At 23.5% G+C, this 19895-nt stretch overlaps 1 protein-coding gene across 6 annotated transcripts; it reads left to right on the forward strand.

The window, feature by feature from the left end:
* Nucleotides 1-1057: 1057 nt before the first annotated feature.
* LOC122855209 (bromodomain testis-specific protein-like) lies at nucleotides 1058-17966 on the forward strand. 6 transcript variants are annotated; one of them, XM_044156405.1, is made up of 18 exons: nucleotides 1058-1156; nucleotides 2008-2295; nucleotides 2391-2439; nucleotides 2524-2811; nucleotides 2894-3784; nucleotides 4176-4250; nucleotides 4525-4620; nucleotides 4704-4805; nucleotides 4905-5050; nucleotides 5142-6175; nucleotides 6264-6416; nucleotides 12428-12516; nucleotides 12628-12748; nucleotides 12825-13199; nucleotides 13285-14043; nucleotides 14216-14361; nucleotides 14454-14906; nucleotides 15102-17966. In XM_044156405.1, exons 2-18 carry the CDS (start codon nucleotides 2285-2287, stop codon nucleotides 15165-15167), a joined length of 4854 nt encoding a protein of 1617 aa, XP_044012340.1. In that variant the 5' UTR covers nucleotides 1058-1156; nucleotides 2008-2284; the 3' UTR covers nucleotides 15168-17966. The 6 variants fall into 6 exon arrangements, with proteins under 6 accessions (XP_044012340.1, XP_044012383.1, XP_044012348.1 ...); XM_044156448.1 differs by lacking the exon at nucleotides 4176-4250; XM_044156413.1 differs by lacking the exon at nucleotides 1058-1156 and having other exon boundaries at nucleotides 2179-2295; nucleotides 14219-14361.
* Nucleotides 17967-19895: the final 1929 nt, after the last annotated feature.

Consider the following 19895-nt stretch of genomic DNA (forward strand, 5'->3'; position numbering starts at 1 on the left):
CATAAAAAAAAAAAATAAAAGTTTATTTTTTTTTCACAATCCAGTGTGTGTGTGTGTATGTTTGTGTGTTGTGTTGGTGTTAATGTATTTACAAAAAAGAGCAATAGAAATATTAGACAGTGTTTAGTATATGCATATGTGTATGTGTGTGTATATTGAAGGCCTGTATTGGCGGCCATAACACGAACAAAAATTCACCAACCAATTCTCGTTGTGTGTCTCTAAGAAGCAAGAAGAGAATAAAAAGAAGGAGTTGGAGGAGAGAGAGAAAGAGAGAGAGAGAGACACAGGAGAGAAAGCGTAGTGCGGAGTGGTTTCAAGGCGTAGTGGTGTAGTGTTTTTACATATATTTATATGTACATAAATACATATGCATATAAATATAAATAAATAATTAATTAAATTAATGATTATTTATTAAATAATATATTATTATTATGGTGGATTATTTTTATGTGCATTGTGGATAATTTTGGATTATATTTATTGGTTGTTTTTTTAAATCAAAAAAAAATAATATCAATTGCCAAGTTTTTTTTCTTTTCATGTCAGGTATGTTTTATACATAATTATTGATAATATATTTATAATATTAATTATATTGTTTATTGGTTTTTTGTGATGTAATTTATTTATTTATTTTTTTTTTTTTTGAGTAATTTACTTGTATATTTTTTTTTTTCTTTTTTTTTTTGTGTATTATTATGATTTTATTACGGCGGGCCCTTGGGAGCTTTCTTTCCTGGCGACTAAACACCGCCATGTTGAATAAAACCTACGCCAAAATCAGCTACATACAAACCGACTTGCGCGTTTTTTTTTTTTTTTATTTATTTATTTATTTTTTTGTTATTTACAATAAAAACATTGGTTTTATGAATTATTATTTATTTTTTTTTTAATTTTTATTTATCAATAATACCTATATTTATTGATTATATTTATATATTTTAACGGAATGTTTATATTTTTATAACTGGGAATTTTTGGGGTTTTTTATTTTTTTGAGGTTTTTTTTTTTTTATGATGATTGTGGACGGAAGTGAAGTCGCGAAAGAGAAAGAGTGAGAAAAAGACACCCGTTGGCTTTGGCCTGTGTCAAGTGAATATATTGAACGTATTTTGTTGGTGTTTTTATTGTATTATTGTTTTTGTTGTAAGTTGTTGTTGTTATTGTTTGAGATAAGATGAACGTGTTTGTTTGTTATTATAATTGTTGATAATGTTGAAAATATTGTAGTGATTCGGTTGATCGTTGACTTCAGTGTCTGGGCGCGGGCTGTTTTTTTTTTGTTTTATCTGTCCTTGTTACTCTCGTGTACACGTTCGTTAGATTATCTTTTTCTCATGTGTTGTATGTATTTTCCTCCTCCACATTTTATGGCTTTTGCCGCCTTATTTTTGCCATTTTTATTTCGCCATAGAAATTATTAATAATATAAAAATAGCAGTCGAAATTCATTGATTGATGTTTCGTTTCTTTTTTATAATTTTTTTTTTTTTGATGTGTGTAACACTTATCTGTCCACTGACCCTGAATTTCAATGGTGATCGCGACTACCTACCCCCTCTTTTTTTTCTCATCTCTGTCTCTCTCTCGGCCATATATACTTGAGAAAAAAATAAATTCATTATGGTGTGTTAATTTTGGAGTCAAATTATTAAATTCAATTTTGATTTGTAAATTTTATTATAAAACTTAAAATTATTATTTTTTTAATTAATTAATTATTGTTAATTTTGTGATGATAATTTTTTATTGATTATGCTTGTCTCCTCTCCTTGGCCTACTTAATTCACCTACTTTTTATTTTTGGTTTATATAATCTATTAATTTTTTTTTCTAAAATTTTGTAAAAAAAAAAAAAAAAAAAAAAGAAAATGTAGCTTTTTGTATTGATATTTTAGTATTTGTTGTTTTATTATTTTAATTATGTCAAAAAGTATAATTATTATGGGGTTTTTAATATTATTTCTTATTTTTTTTTTTGATTTTTCTGAATTCAGATGTTGCTTGTATTGAGAATCCTGGGTGTGGAGTTTTGGCAAATAACATCAAAAATAAACTAGATAATTGCCAGGATAATTAAATAATTTTTCATCTGATTTAAAAACAAAAAAAAAAAACAAATATATGTATATTTATTATTGGATCAATCATAGTGGCTATTAGTTAAATTATAGTTACAATGCAAAAATCAAATTTTATTACTGTCAACTTGATTGTTGATAATTCATCGTAGCATCAAATTAATACCTGCTACATTGTATTTATGTACAATTTATGTTGGAAAGGTATTAATAATATAAATAATTATTTAATTATAAATGAGTTTTTTTTTTTTATTTTATAAACATTAACCTAATATTTTATTTGTTTTTTTGTTTAGAAACGAAGTCAACATGCAGCAGGGGGACAATAACTCGCAAGACAACTCCGTAAGTTGAATTAAATATTTAATAAATATTATTATAATTATAAATAAGTTGAAATGATTAATTGAAAAAAATTATTTTTATTAGTTTGATGGAGATGAACGAGAAAGGCTGTGTAAAATACCGAAGACAAGTGCTCCTGGTAAAACAGGATCACAATTTATACCTGCAAAAACTCCACCACCACGCGAAGAAATTCGTACTGCTCCAACTAATGGAGTTGTACAACCACCAGTTACACCACCACCAAATAGACCTGGTCGTATGACAAATCAACTTCAATATCTACAAAAACAAGTTATTAAATTAGTTATAAAACATAAATTTGCCTGGCCATTTTTACAGCCAGTTGATGCTAATAAACTTGGTTTACCGGTAAATATATATATATACTTTATATTATTAATTAATTATATATTTTTAAATAACAAATTCAATTTAATTTAATTATTTACAGGATTATCATAACATTATTACACAACCAATGGATTTGGGAACAATAAAAAAACGTTTAGAAAACCAGTATTATTGGTGTGCAAATGAATGTCTTCAAGATTTTCATACAATGTTTGCAAATTGTTACCTTTATAATAAACCTGGTGAAGATGTTGTTGTTATGGCTCAATCACTTGAAAAAATATATACATCATCAGTTGCTTCAATGCCTAAAGAAGAAATTGAAGTTAAACCACCACCACCAAAAACTCCAAAAGGTAAAAAAGCTGGTCGTACAGCTGGCAGTAGTGGTAGTCTTGGTGGTAGTGGTAGTGGTACTAGTGCATCATCAGGTGGTATACAAGTTGCTAGTGGAATACCACAAGTTGGTAGTAATATACCACGTGGTCGTCCATCATTTAGTGCATCAACAGTTAGTTCAAGTGTACCAAATAATATACAACAAACATTAGCAACAACAGCTGGTACAACTGGTGTATTACCAATACCACCAATTGGTACACAAGCACCAATATCAGTACCAGGTAGTACAAATACAACAACAATTGCACAACCAACAAATATAACACAAATGACAACACATAATTCATTACCACAACAAGTTGTACCACCACCAACTGGTTATCATGCACAACCAGCAATGGAAACACAACAATCATCAATACAATCTGGTACAACTGGTGTTAATGTACAACAACAACAACAAGTACCAACAACACCAACAGTTATGCCACCACCACAACCAGCTAAAGTTAAAAAAGGAGTTAAAAGAAAAGCAGATACAACAACACCAACTGCAAATTCATTTGAACCGATGTATCAACCAATGGAGGGCGGCAAGAGTGCTAAAATACCATCAGCAAGAAGAGAATCTGTAAGGCAAATTAAAAAGGTAATAATAATATTACCTTTTTTATTATTATTATTACTTTTTTTTATTATCTAGTTATAGTTAAATTTTTTTTTTTTTATCAAAAATTTCATTACAACATATATTTATCTAATAATTATTACTTTTTTTTATCATTTTCAATTGAAAAACAAAAACAAAACAAACAAAAAACATAGGTTCGTCATCAATATATGTATTTAATCAATTTTAAAATTTTTCAATGCATGATTATTTATTCAATTATATATATATACAATTACAAATTTAAAAAAAAAACATCATTTGTGATTGTTTATTATTTTTATATTTTAAATTTTGACGCTTGCATGCATTATCATGTTCACCATTGCATTAACATACTAACAGAGGGTTGATGATGGGGCTGTTTCAGCCATCGAGACAAGCAGAAGACAATGGTCCATTCCATCAGGTTGCCATGCCTATGATGGGGGTTAATGCCCAACAGGTATATTATTATTTTTCATCAAAACAAAAATTTTCAAAGAAAAAAATAAGGAAATAATAATTTTTTAAAAAAATATATCAACAACGACATGTTTTCATTTGTGTTGTCTTGGTGCTTTTATAATGAAAAAAAAATAATTTTTTTTTTATATTCAATTCAATTCATATATTTGTATATTCACTGAAAATTATTTATTTATTTTTTTTTTTAAATTTTTTATTTGATAAAATTTTTAATGAATTTTTTTATGTTAAATTGTAATATTTTTTTTTAGCCACAACATACCGGTGGAAAAACAAAAGAAAAACTTTCAGAAGCATTGAAGGCATGTAATGAAATTCTCAAAGAATTATTTTCAAAAAAACACTCGGTAAATTATTTAATTTTTATTAAAAGTATTTTATTTAATTGATAATACATTGTATATAATTGTGTTTATAAATTAATTAACAGGGTTATGCGTGGCCATTTTATAAACCAGTTGATGCTCATTTACTTGGTCTTCATGATTACCATGATATCATAAAGATTCCTATGGATCTAGGCACTGTCAAGGTAACTTGTGATAATAATATAATGAAGAAAAACATTTTTCCTATTTTTACACTTTATAAGAGTTTAAATACTATTGATATTGTTAATTTTATTAATCAGGGTAAAATGGATAATCGAGAATATAGAACAGCTCAAGAATTTGCTGGTGATGTGCGGCTTATATTCACCAATTGTTACAAGTATAATCCTCCTGATCATGATGTCGTTGCAATGGCTAGAAAACTTCAAGATGTTTTTGAATCAAGGTATGTATAAAGATATTATCTTAATCTTTATTTTTTGTTAAACATTTAAATAATCAATGTTTTATTAAATGTATATTTTTTGATTTTTAAGGTATGAAAAAATTCCTGATGCAACTCATGGTGGAATGATTGCAGCAAAGATTGAAGCTAGTAGTAGTAGTGCAAGTAGTTCTGGTTCTGAATCAAGTTCTGATAGTGATGATGATTCTGAAGCAGAAAGACGTGAAAAATTAGTTGCACTTCAAGAAGAACTTAAATCAATGCAAGGACAAATAAAAAAATTAGTTGAAGAATCTGGTAAAAAAAAGAAAGCTAAAAAGAAGAGAAAAAAACCAGAAAAACCAAAATCAAAAGCATTAAGTAAACAACAACAACAACAAAATGCAGCAAATTTAGCATTATCTGCTGCACATCATGCTGGTGCCATGAAAGATTTATTAAAACCAAGTAACAATATGACAGATAGTGTTAATGCAAGTATTGCAAGTGTTGTTGGTGGTGCTGGTGATATAAAAATGCCAAATATGGTTGGTGGTTTACCGATGGGTATGAGTGGTGATCATTCTGTAATGGGTGTTAGTGGTATTAATAAAAATCATGGACAAAATACAAATACATTAATGGCACCTGGACCAAAACCAAAAGCAAAACGTGGTCCAAATAAAACAACAACAGCTGCTGCTGCTAAAAGACCAAAAGCAAATAATAAAACAACTGGTACAAAAAAGAAAAATACAACAAATCAACCACCACCACCAGCATTTGATTCTGAAGATGAAGATAATGCTAAACCAATGTCATATGATGAAAAACGTCAACTTAGTTTAGATATTAATAAATTACCTGGTGATAAACTTGGACGTGTTGTACATATTATACAATCACGTGAACCATCATTAAGGGATTCAAATCCTGATGAAATTGAAATTGATTTTGAAACATTAAAACCATCAACACTTAGAGAATTGGAAAATTATGTTGCATCATGTTTAAGAAAAAAAGTACATAAAAAAGTTAGTGGTAAATCAAAAGAAGAACAAATGGCTGAAAAAAAACAAGAGCTTGAAAAAAGATTACAAGATATGAGTCAAATGGGAAATTCAAATAAAAAAACTACGAAAAAAGGTAATTTATTATTATCATCATATTAATCAAAAACTATTTTACAATTTATTTACTTGATTTTTTTGTTTGTTTGTTTTCACTTTTATAGAAGATAACAGTAAAGTTGCTGATGCTGTTGGACCTGGTGGTACAAGTGGGCCATCAGCAAGACTCTCAGCATCAAGTAGCAGTAGCAGTGATAGTGATTCAAGCAGTAGTTCGTTATCATCTAGCTCCAGTGATTCAAGCGACAGTGAAGCAGGTTAGATATGAACCTCTTGTAAAAAAAAAAAAACAAAAACAAAAATAAAAAAAAACTGTTGCCATTATCATAAGCCCTCTTAAATTGGGAACAAAAAAATTAAGCTACTTATATACTCAAAAAAATAATAAGTAGCTTATTAAATTATAATAATTAAATAATGAACTGAACAAATAAAAAAAAAAAAAACATTTATGAAAATAAATTTTTGTGAGATTGTTTGCGATTGTTCACAAATAATAATCGGTTTTGATTTTTTATAAAATTAAATTTTTAAATGACAAATAAGAACAATATTGATAATGAATTTTTTTTTTTTTTTTTTTATAGTTTTATTTATGATTGACGTTAATCGTTTTTTATTATACGGTATTTTTTTCGCGTAAATTTATTATTTCGTTTATCAATATTAGATTTTCTTTATTCTAAATAACTCGCGATAAAATTAATTATAAATTGTACAAAAAATTAATGACTAAAAGTCCGTGGACGATTTTTAATTTTAGCTAAATACATCACAATTTTGTCTGCGTTTTCGTCATAAATACATGTTCTTTTTTTGCTTATTCAAAATTCAAATTATTTATTAGTATTAAATAGATTTTTTTTTCGTTTATTTACAAATTATAAATCATTTAACAATCAATTTTTATTGATACAACGTATCTAGTCTTTTAGTAAAGAAAAAAAAGAAAAAATATTAATTGTATTTTATTAGTTTCAAGTATTTGTCACTGTTTATCAAGTTTTTTTCTTTTTTTTCTTTAAATATTTTAAAAATTAGAGTTATTCACAAGACAAAAAAAAAAAATCGTAATCATTATATGAACAAAAACATCGCAAATAATTTCTCAAATAGTTGAATATTGCTTTATATATATTTATAATTTATTAGGACGGTGTTTAATTTGTGGTTTTTTTTTTTTTTTTTTTATTAATAACTCCGCCATGACGATATACAAGTGCAAATCGAGTGTCAAAAGGTATCAAGAAAATTTATTTAAATTTTCTTAAATATTAATTGTATTTTTTTTTTCCTAAATTTATAATTTTATTTATCAAAATATATATACAAAAGTCATTTTAAATTGAAAGACTATAAATTCAAGTATAATTAAAAAAATTACGATTATTAATTTTAATGGCAGCTTGACAGGTTTTAATAAAAAAAAAACCTAAAAAAATTGAATTTAAAAAATAACTTTTGACATGACATTTGAAACTTGAGTATAATTTAAGCTTTATATATACAGAAAATTTATTTGTTTATTTTTTAAAATTAAATAAACAAATTATAAAGGTAAAAGAACAAAAAAAAAAAAACAAAACAAAATAAATAAATTTTTTTGAAGGAGAGAAATCAATGACGGTGAGCAGGTAAACTAGTGGAGTGCAGACTGTGTTTAGAGGATACCATTTTTATGCCATATTTATACATATATATCACCTTGCTTTATTGATGAATAATACGATTCATTAATATGATAAAATTTTACAAACAAAAAGCTAAATAACAAAAATAAAATATTTCATTTGTCTTATTGTGGCTTTGCCGTTTCGACAAATAATAAATGATAAAATAATCGTTGCATGTTACGTATCAAATGAGAGATAATCAAAACAAAAAAATACATTTAGAAATGAAAAAAAAAAAAAAAAAACAAAGTGGGCTTTCAGATCAATTTGAATTGTATTTATTTTTATTTTTTTTTAAATTCTCATCTGTAAATATGTACTGTGTTAATTTACACACTGCACATCTTTATTTTCAAATTATTATTTTTTTTTTTTTTTGATCTCAACGTCAATCAATAATGTTTTCATTTCTATTATGAAAAATATTATTGATCAATACTATCAATTGTTAATAGAAAATTATATTTATTTATTTATAATGATTATTATTAATTTTTTTTTTTTCACTTTAAACGGTTGAATATTTATTGATGATTTCTGAAATATTGTCATTTAATCATTTTCATATCAATTTCGCTCATTTATTTTTTTTAAATTTGTTTATTAAATGAAAATATGAATTTAACAACAAAAATTTAACAAGAGAGAGATGAAGAATTTTGTGGAAGATATAACGAGTGAGTAATTGTTGATAAAAAAAAAAGAAAAAATTATTTATGATACTTGATTTTCATACAAGCGAAAAGTAATTATTTATAAAATTTATTAATGGGTCAAAATTTTGTTACGTATTTGAAGCGTTTTCGTAACAAAATATGAATCAATATTATTTTGAGTTTAAAGATTTATTTCGACTCGATAATGCTTAATAAATAGCAAAAAAAAATTAAAGAAGGATAATATTAATGCAGACAATGTGTATTTGGTGGCTGGATTTTTAATTTTCCGAAAATCGGCGCATTGTAGAAGCATTTATTGTTGAAAATTACAATCGGTTATTACAGCAACTTGAAGTATTAATTTCGCAAGAAAAATAAATCAGGCAAACAAAATTAAAAAACTTGGTAAAATAAAAAAATAGTAGGATCGTTAAAATAATTATAATAAAAAAAAGAATTCAACAAAAAAAAAAAAAAAAAAAAAAAATGGACTTTTTAAACAACGCGAAAATGACACAGCGATACATAAGACTATGAAAAACAAAAACTATTTTCATCATGTAAAAATAATAATAAATAAATTAAATATTATATTTAAAAAGGCGAACTGGCCTCCAAACACATTGTTTGCACTCCGCTAAGCTTTTCTCCGGTTTTACCGTCTTTTTTTCTTTTTTTCTTTTTCATCAAATTTTCATATATATATATTGACATACAAAAATATATATAAATTTTTGAATAACGTTTTTTAATAGCTCAATTAAACGTATAAATTATAATTTGTTATTCACCGATAATTAAAAAATATTATGTATCAAATATATGTCACTCAATAATCGTCAAAATAAAAACGAAAAAATAAAAAAAAAAAAAACAAATTCAAACCATATTGTTAACAAAAAATTGGTTAAAATGTATCGACATTATTTTTTTTTTCTTGATAAATTGTAAACGAATAATCGCATTGGCGGAAATGATAAATATCATGAATTTTCTTTATAAAAAAATCTTTATTCTCAATTACCCGTCCTGTATTATGCATCAGTAATGAAAAGCAATAGTTTTAGATACCTTTTTATACAACGTTTTTCACGTAGATTATCATTTTTTTTTTTTCTCGTAGATTATTAATAATAATTAATGAAAGAATAAAGAAAATTTCCTGTTTTTATATTTTATATGTGTAAATGTCTGCTCCATGATAATAGTTTTTTGTTGAAATATCATGTAAATTTAATTATATATAAAAACAAATATATATATGTATATATTTATGAATTAAATATATACATATATATATAAATATAAAATATAAATAGAAAAAAAAAAAAAAGAAATGGTAAAGATTAAAAATTAAACTATGGACAAAAATTTAAAAAAAAACGTAAAACGTGTGTAAATGATAATTGAGGTGCTTTTTTAAAATTGGCACATATAATATTTTCGCTTTTTTGTTAATTTAATATAAATGAAAAAAAAATTAATTAAATATCTGCATAAAAATTAATAATCAAGGGTGAACATAAAAATATATAAAATAAATTATAACGAGATATTGCACTCGAGTACAATTATTTAGTATATGATTTAAAATTAATCTTGCAAAATGCGTACTTAAAAAAAAATTTAATTAATTAACAAACAAAATAGATAAAAAAAAAAATAAAATAAATAATGATTATTTATTTAAAAGTATGAACGATGTATTAGTAATAATATTATTGACAATTCTGGTCGAAATGACCACGTTCGGTCAGAAAAGTGTTCGTCGATTATTAAGAAGTTTATAAAAAAAAAAAAAAAATTATTGAAAATATTTAAAAAATAATAATATTTAATCTGCCAGAAATATAAATATCATTTGTTTTTTTTTTTTAAAATAACACAAAGAGTATGAGAATTTTTTAAATTAGTTATTTAATGTGCGTGAAAATAAGGATAAATAAATAGACAAAAAAAAAAATTAAACAATTGATAATTTTTATAGATAGGGATTGTGGATCAAACAGCATAATCAGAATTAGCTTTTTTATAAATAATAAAAAATAAAAACAATAATAATTATTATAGAATAAATTTAAATTAAAAAAAAAAAAAACTCGCTAAGGTCTTTCAAATTAATATGCATAAAGATTGATAGAAATATTTGATTAATCTATTGATTTGCCCCCTATTTATTTAATTTCAATTTGTTTTTTCAATGTATCGGATTATAGATAAATTTTCCAAGTATCATCTTCAAGTATAATAATATTGTAACTGGATTCTTCCGACTAGATTACGAAACACACTCCATTTAATAATTTCATTGCCGTTTAATTGTAATTATAATAATCATACTCGTGAAGAAATGGGGTTTTTTTTTTAAATTCTAATTTTCGTAAATTTTTAAAGGTTTGTTTTTTTTATTTAATTGGCGTATTTTAACGCGTTTTGTATATAAAAGAAAATGAAAAATAAATAATAATAATTAGTGTTAGATAGAGTAGTCTTAAGATTCATTTAAATATCTAAAATTCAGTTGAAAAGTGAAGGAAATAATGAAAAGAAAAAATAGATAAATATGTGAGTGTTAGGTGATTAATTAAATTCATTAAATAACAAAAATTTATAAATCATCGGATAAGGGTGAGCTTATCATCTGTCGCGAAAATCAAAGTCATTGAGAATGCTTCAACTCGTTAAATAATATATGAAGTATATTTATGTTGAAAAAGTATATGAATTACGAAAAAAAAAAAAAAAAAAAAAAAAAAAAACTAACAAACACCTCTTGCTCATTGTTTTTTATGCAGAAAAAAAAAATGTATTTTTTTTTTTTTTTTTTCTATTGAAAAAAGTGAAAGAAAAAAATGTCGTGTGCGAGTTTCAAAAATTAAATAGAATAATAGTTATGTCCAATTTCGTAAATGAAAAATAAAATAAATAAATTTTATTTAAAACACATTATATTGAGCTAAAATTATTTAAAATATTTTTATTTATTAAATAAATTTTTTCTATTACACTGAGCGAAGATAAGCAAAATGAAGAAAAAAAAAATGAAAAAAATATATAAATATATATAAACAAACAGAGTCAATAATTGACTTGATAGTTTTTGTTTTTTTTATAATTTCATTAGTCTTAATTTTTCATTACCATTTTGCGATTAAGAAAAATAAGACAAAAAAAATTAATAATAATAAACAAATAAGGGGAAAAAAAAATGTTTAGAAATCAGTAAGAATAGAAATGGTATGTGTATGTATGATCTCGAATGATGAATATACTTTAAAGATTGAAAATTAAAAAAAATATATATATATAAATTATATTATAGTTGTGTTTTTGCATATTGCATATTTAGTATGCATAGGCAATATTCACCATCACAATTGAATGATTATATTGATATAATGTAGAACAACAAAACAAGAGAATAATGAAAGAGTTTTTTTAAATTTTTATTATCTAATTTATTTTCTTTCAAATGCGAATGAAGATTTTTGAATATAACAAACAAACAAATATAAAAGTAAGAGCAACAACTTTGAGATGAAAGTCCACATGATATATAAATAAATAAATGATTGCATACGATTGAGATATTTACATAAAAAAAAAAAAACAATGTTGTACACAGTGATACAATTATAATATAAGTATATGAATAAAATCTATCAGTAAATAAATGTTTGATGTTATTTTTTTGAACTATTACACTTTCACATGGCTGGGTATCCTCTGGTATAATTCTGCACTCAACTAGTTTATAATCCCTACACAAAATGAACTCCTAAATTTATTATTTATTTTGGTATTATTATTTTTTTCTTGTTTTATCTTTATCTTACAGCGTCTTAAAATGTTAGAAAAAAAAAAGATCAATTATTGTCGCATGCACAACACGTAGAAAGGATTAGACGACATTTTTTTTTTCACGTTGATTTTCAGGTAATTCAGTAAATCGTCCACCAAGAAAGAAAGCCAAGAAACCAACACCTGGTGCTGGACCAAATCCTGGAAATTCAACATTACCACCGGTATAGAAAAACATTTAAAAAAATACATATAAACAACTTTTAAATGTTTTTTTTTTTTTCTTTTTATTAATATTAAAATATATGATTGTTTAATTTAATATTAATTATTAGGGATTGACAATAAGTCACAGTGGACCCAATCTTATGAATAATCAAATAAGTGTAAGTGGCATGGGATCAGTTCCAAAACAAGTTGTAACACAATCAAATGCTGCAATGCCCTTGGATCAAGGTATGAAAAATAATATAAAAAAATATTAGCCTTATAAATAACGGCTTAAATATAAAATTAAATATTATTAAAATAGGTAATAATCATCAAGCAATGATGGGATTATCAATGACACATAATATTCCTGGAGTACCACCAGTTGTTAGTCATTCTTCAATGCCACCACAACCAACACGACCAACATCAATGGCAACAGCAGCACCAGTTAAAAAATTAACACCACCAATACAAACAAATTCATCAAATCCACCAACACCATCAATATCAGTACCAACACCACCACCAAGTGTAACACCAACAAATACCGAAACAGCTATTCCATCACCAGGTATTATGAGAACACCACAAGGACAAACAAATGTTGGTTTTCCAATTGTAAATCATATTACAAATGATACATCAATAATTAATCAACAACAATCTGATATTATGCAGCCATATAATTCTCTAGGTAAATTATTATTATTATAATTAAATATTTAATTATTTTTTTTAAATTTTATTTAATCGTTTTTGTATTTTTTTTTAATCAACAGTAGCAGTAACAACACAATCAAATATAATTAGTCATAAAAAAGATATTCAACAATCATCACATTTAACAATGGCACCAAGTATTCAACATAATACAACACAATCATCAAATAATACAAATTTAAATATGTTACAAGATATTAAAAATTCAGCTAATTTATTACCAACAACAAATATACAGTCAAATGTTGGTGTTACTAATTTTAATATGGCTAATATGGGATTACAAAATCTTGGTACACCAATGTCAATACAAAATCAATTAGATAGTATGTTGAATACAACAAGTCAACATTCAACAATGCAAAATTCTCATAATATGACAATGGCAACATCGCAACATCAATCATCGCATCATCATCATCAACAACAACAACAACAGCATCAACAACAACAACAGCAATCACAACATCATCATCAGCAACAACAGCAACAGCAGCAACAACAACAACAACAGCAGCATCAGCAGCAACAACAACAACAGCCATCACAACCACTACCACCGCAACAACAACAACAACAAAATTCAAATGGTTTTTCAAATGTTAAACGTGAAAATTCACCACCAAATATTATGACAAATAATGGTATACCTGGACTTAATATTAGTGGTATGGGTATGGGAATGGGTTCAATATTTGATCCATTACCAACAATGGTACCAACAATGTCAATGCAAATGCCACAATTAAGTGTTAAAAAAGAAGAAAAACCAACGATATCATCACAACCACAAATGTCTCATAAACAACAAATGGATGGTAAGATAATTTTACTTTTTTAATTTAATAAATTTTATCATTTTCATTTATCAATTAATTCATTTAAAATAACTCACAAATTCATTTACTACTTTAAGTTGCACATTACAAATTAACAAATTTACTAATATAATTTAAATAAAAAAAAAAAAAAAATATGCCGACTCTTTAGCAGGAAGTTTCTTTGCAGAAATGAATTCACTTGGTATGCCACAAATGCCCAATCATTCTGGCTCACAACAAATGTCATCTGATAAAAAAATGACAATGCCTGATACAAAAAATACAGCTAATTTTGCTTCTGCTTTTAAAAATAAGGTAAAAATTAAATTAATAAATATATATTTACAATTTAATATACATATTATTTAAAAAATTGTAAATTAATTATTTATTTATTATTAAAATAGCAAACTGCTGAACAAAATGTTAAAAATGCATCATCATGGTCTTCATTAGCACAAGCATCAAGTCCACAATCAGTTGCATCAAATAGTTCAAAAAATTTTGCACGTGATTCATTTCAAGCATTTAAAAAACAAGCTAAAGAAAAACAAGATAGACAACGTGCATTACAAGAACAACAAGAATTACGTAAACAACAAAAAGAACAAGCTGAACGTGAACGTTTACGACAAGAAAATGAAAGAAGAAGAGAACGTGAAGAAGAAGATGTTTTGGATACACAATCATCAATATTATCAACAGCATCATCAAGAGGTAGTGGTAATGTTGGTAGTGATGAAATGAGAGTATCTGTTGATACTGATAGTAGTCCAAGTCATTCATCAGGACAGGATAAAGCTGCTGCTGAACGTGAACGACAAAGACAAAAAGAACAAGAACGTAGACGTCGTGAAGCGGTAAGTTTTATTTATAAATTATTTTTTAATATTAAATTTGAGTATATTTATTATTTAACAATGTTTATATCTTCTCCAATTTTGTAATAATAATTTTAAAAAATTATACTAGTTGGTTTGAAGAATTTAACGTTAAGAAAATATAAGAAGATATGTTTCGGGCAAAATGCACAGAATAGGTTTATTTATTTTCAGATGACAAACAAGATTGACATGAACTTGCAAAGTGACTTGATGGCTGCATTCGAGGAAACATTATAATGACTGCCGGATAAACCATGCCCAAATAATTGTCAAAAATGATTATAAATCATCATTATTAAAAAGGGATGGAAAGATTCTTTTTTTTTTTTTGCTTTGTTTTATATTTACAAAAATATAAATTGAATAAATTTACCCATGATGAGGACAATATTGATAGTCAAATATTTGACTATGAAAATAAAATAAGTTAAATGAATTATAATCAAGATAATTGATTGATCAAAATTGGTGATTGTGACTATCACTATTATGAATAAATAATTAATAGTTATTCAATGTTGGTTGGAACATTGAAATAAAACAAAAAAAAACAATTAAATTAAAGTTCCAACATGTTGAGCTTGGTGTAAACTCAATTGATTTTTCAGTAAATGAATTATATACATATATATGTATACTGATGAACTACTGATAAAAATGAATTAGTCTAATTCAAAAAAAAAAAAAAAAAACAATAAAGTGTTTGTGTAAATTGACGGACATCAAAAGTGTGTGACAATGTAAAAAAAAACAAAAAAAATATATATATAATGATACTTGTGAGACGTAATTATTGAATGAACATTGTCTTTTAGTAGTTTGTTCACTTGTTTTTTTTTTTTTTTTTTCTTCTTTCTTTTTTTTTTTACCATGTAATATATAAAGAAATAAAATAATAAATTTACGAACAATCAAGTTTAGAAAAATAATTAAAATAATAATTATGACAAAATAAAAACATTAGTAATAATATTGTGAAACAATGAGAGCGTGCGGTTGTATGATAGAGTGTTAAAAATTATGAAAAAATAAAATAAAAGAATGCATTAAAATAAAAAAAAATAATAAAAAATAGCAAAAAAAAAAAAAAAAAATGTACATTTAGTTAAGTTTTATATTTTTCCACATTCAGTCATAAATAGTTGGTTAATTAAAACATCAAACCAATTTATTATCCGTCGCCTGATTTTGAGTTTACTCATTATGAGAAAAAAAAAAAATAAAACAAATATATAAAATGTATAATTTACATATTTATTTGTTTGTTTTTTTGATTATTTTTTCTTTTTTAGTTATATAAATGATTTTGTTTATTGTTTCTTTTTTTTTTTCCTATTCTTCTCTTAATTATTGAAATGATTAACACATTTACTTGTGATTGTCGAAAAAAAGGTATTGGACTTGTTGAGTCAGTAACATACAAGTAACATACCTTTATTCGAAAAAGTTAATTAAATAAATTCAATTTGAGTGATAATATCACTTGTGTTTTTAATCAATTCTTGATCATATGATAAATATGATAATTTTAATTTTGTAGATCAAGATGAGGATAAATATAATGAAAAACAAATAAAATATAAATAAATAAAATGAATAAAAATAAAAAACAAATCCGTCAATTATTATGAAATTAATTATCGTAAATTAAATATGTGTGGAGATAATATTCATTGAATGCTTATCCGTGTACCAATCGTTAATTTTAATATTAATTAGGGTCTTGTATACTAGACTTTATTAAAATTCCAATCATTTTGATATAAAATATATATATATATATCGTGAAATAAATAGAGAAGCAAATCATCGATACAAAAAGTTTAAAAAATAATAAAACAACAATTTAAGTAAGTAAAGAAAATTTAATCCATGAATTTCTCTTATTTTTTTTTCATATTTTTTTATATTTTGAAATTATTTATCAGCAGTTTATTGGAATTTCAATAAAATTCATTTTAAAAAAAGTACAAAAAATATCAATGTTTGGTTAACAATGAATAACATTAATTATCATCATTCTTGATAAATATAAATGAATAAAAATTCACACCAGTTTAAATTTGCAATTTAAATATTAAAATATTATCTAATAACAATGGTATTAGTTTAAAAAATAAAAAAACTGTAAAATATTAAATTATTTAGTTGAATAAACAATCTTATTATGTTTTTTTATTTTAATTTTTTTCTTCAAATTTACATTTTTTTTAAATATTAATTTTGATTATTACTACTGCTTATTTTCTTTATTTTTATTTTTATTTTTTTTTTTAAATTTTGAGGTATCTGTGCAATGTACACGGCAAGTACATGTATTAAATTAATAAAATACTAAACAATAAATAAACTAAAATCAGAAAAAAATTATAAATTTTTCTAAGACAAATTACTTACGTTTCGATTTTTTTTTTCATTACAAATTTTTATTTTTTCTTGTAATGTTAATAATAGTAATAATTCTTAGTAATAAAATAATAATCATTTGTGATTTTATTTTTATTTAAATATAAAATAAAAAGAGCATGCACGATAATAATGTGTCATATTTTTTGCTTTACTTAAATAAGGCGCAATGATATATAAAAAGAAAAAAAGAAATGATTAAGAATTAATGAATAAATAAAAAAAATTACGAATGTTAAATTAATAAAATAAACAACAAGTTAAATTACGTTTAAATGTATTGAATAAAAAATAAAAAAAAATGAGTGTTTTAAATGAAAAAATAAAAATAATTATAAGATAATAATAGATAGATCATAGATTTATAAGTGTATAGATAAAATTTATATAAATCAATGTGAAATTATTATAAAAAAAAAAAACAAATAATAATAATATTTCTTTATTTTTTTTTCTTTTTGTTATTTTATTTACTTGTCTATTGTTTTTTTCTTAATCATTAATTATCCTTTGATTTACAGACGATTAGTACACGTATATTATTGGCTGATGGAAGCTAAAAAAAGTAAATGTTTCATTGAATTTAAAAATAAAAATAAAACTCAGGTAATCGACTTCATAATAAGGCGGTTTCTTATATTTTTTAAAAAACCATCAAGATGGAAATTAAAAGAAAATTCAAATAAAAAATATAAAACAAATATTGCTTCCAAGTTGTATAAAAAATTTGTTTCTTTTTTTTTTTTTTTTGAATTATTAAATTTTACTATATTGTTATTAGTCGTTTAACTAATTATTATCATCATTATGACTCAAATAATAATTTAATAATATTACCAACATTTTTTACATATATATATTTTCTTTTCTCATTTAAATAATAATGAAAATAAAAATTACTTATTCACAATATTGCAATGAGCTATAAGATAATGCTAAAAAAAAATTAATATTTAAACAAAAAAAAAATTACCATTAACATAATGAATATACAAAAAATATTAAATAAAAATACATGAGTCATATTGAAGAAAATAATTTAATAATTTACATCAAGATTGATTGAATTAACTCAAAAATTAACAAGGAAAAATATAATAATTTGAACAAAAAAAATAAATATATATATATAATTTTAGTTTTAAAAAGAGTATGTGTGATAGGTATTATATAAATGTATATAATACAGCGTTTATAATTGTAAATAAAAGAAAATCATTGGCAGCAATTTTACTGATACGGTTTATTTAAAAAAAAAAAAACCAGATGTGTAAAAATAAATGATAATTATTATCTGTATTGTATAAGGTTTGTAATATTTAACAAAAAGAAACAAACAATTGATTATATTAAAAAGATTTGTGTATTGTACTAGATCTTGAATGTAATATTTAGTGATAAAAATAATTCAAAAATTAAAATATATACAAAAATTGTAATATCACTTTGCCCCTGTCTGAAAAATAATAATGTTTTTTATGCAAGTTTTCACTGGCGCACATAAACTTCAATGGCACATGAATACTAGGGATTGAAAGAAAAACGAAAATTGATAAAATGAATAATAAACTTATTAATTTTAAAATTGAAAAAAGCAAAACCATTGTACATAAATAATAATAAAAATTAAATGGCTAAAATAATAAATAAAAATTAATTAACAAAAAACAAAATATTTAATGTTGTTGAGAAATTAAAATTATCAAACTTTTCCTATTGTTTAATTTAATTTTATTATTTTGAATTGAAATTCAATTATTGTGTCATTAAATAATATGAATAATTAATTTTTAAAATTATTATTTTACTCATCAGCAACAAGAGACATAGTAATTGTCTTTCACAGGGGTAAAATGATTATAAATTGTATCCAAAATAACAAATTAAAACAATTTTAATATTAGATATATACACTAACACATGATTAATAAATATTATATTTCTCAGTTCAAAATAAAAATTAAATAAAAAAAAAAGGTAATTTGTTTATTTTGAAAAATCAAATTAACAATAAAATGCATGTTTTTTTGTCAATAAATATACGTATTAATTATGTTCATCATACAATTGTCATCAATTAAAATAACAAAGAAATTATATCTTCGATTGATTCCTGCATACATTAGTTAAAGTTTCATAACAAAAAAAACAACACAGAAAAATAATAATAATCGATTGAAAGTAAATGAGATAAAATTTATTTATTACCTTCCATTTTAAATAATTTATAATTTTATTTTTCATAACAAATTTAAAAAGTTTGTTGTGTAAAGCTATTTCAGGATAATAAAAATCACAACATTTAAATAAATTTTTATTTATTTTTATTGATACAGTAATTTATTAATCATTTTGGTTTTTTTGATATTTTAAATCTTTATATTATTCATAAAGTTAAGGAAAATATTCAACGAGACACATACATTTATTATGCTGATAAACTAATTAAATACATTGTGGCAATTGTTTAAGCAATTTTTTACAATTCATAACTACATGTTATATATTATTTATTTACTTTCTATATATTTATTTTTAATAATAATTTTATATTCAATA

The sequence above is a fragment of the Aphidius gifuensis genome, linkage group LG1 (genome assembly GCF_014905175.1).
Source record: "Aphidius gifuensis isolate YNYX2018 linkage group LG1, ASM1490517v1, whole genome shotgun sequence".
NCBI classification, from domain to species: domain Eukaryota; kingdom Metazoa; phylum Arthropoda; class Insecta; order Hymenoptera; family Braconidae; genus Aphidius; species Aphidius gifuensis.

Bases quoted from the DNA above. Each gene is read 5' to 3' on its own strand.
- LOC122855209 (XM_044156405.1), top strand. The intron at 6,176-6,263 runs GTAATTTATTAT...TCACTTTTATAG, and splicing joins TAAAAAAACTACGAAAAAAG to AAGATAACAGTAAAGTTGCT. The intron at 14,362-14,453 runs GTAAAAATTAAA...TTATTAAAATAG, and splicing joins CTTCTGCTTTTAAAAATAAG to CAAACTGCTGAACAAAATGT.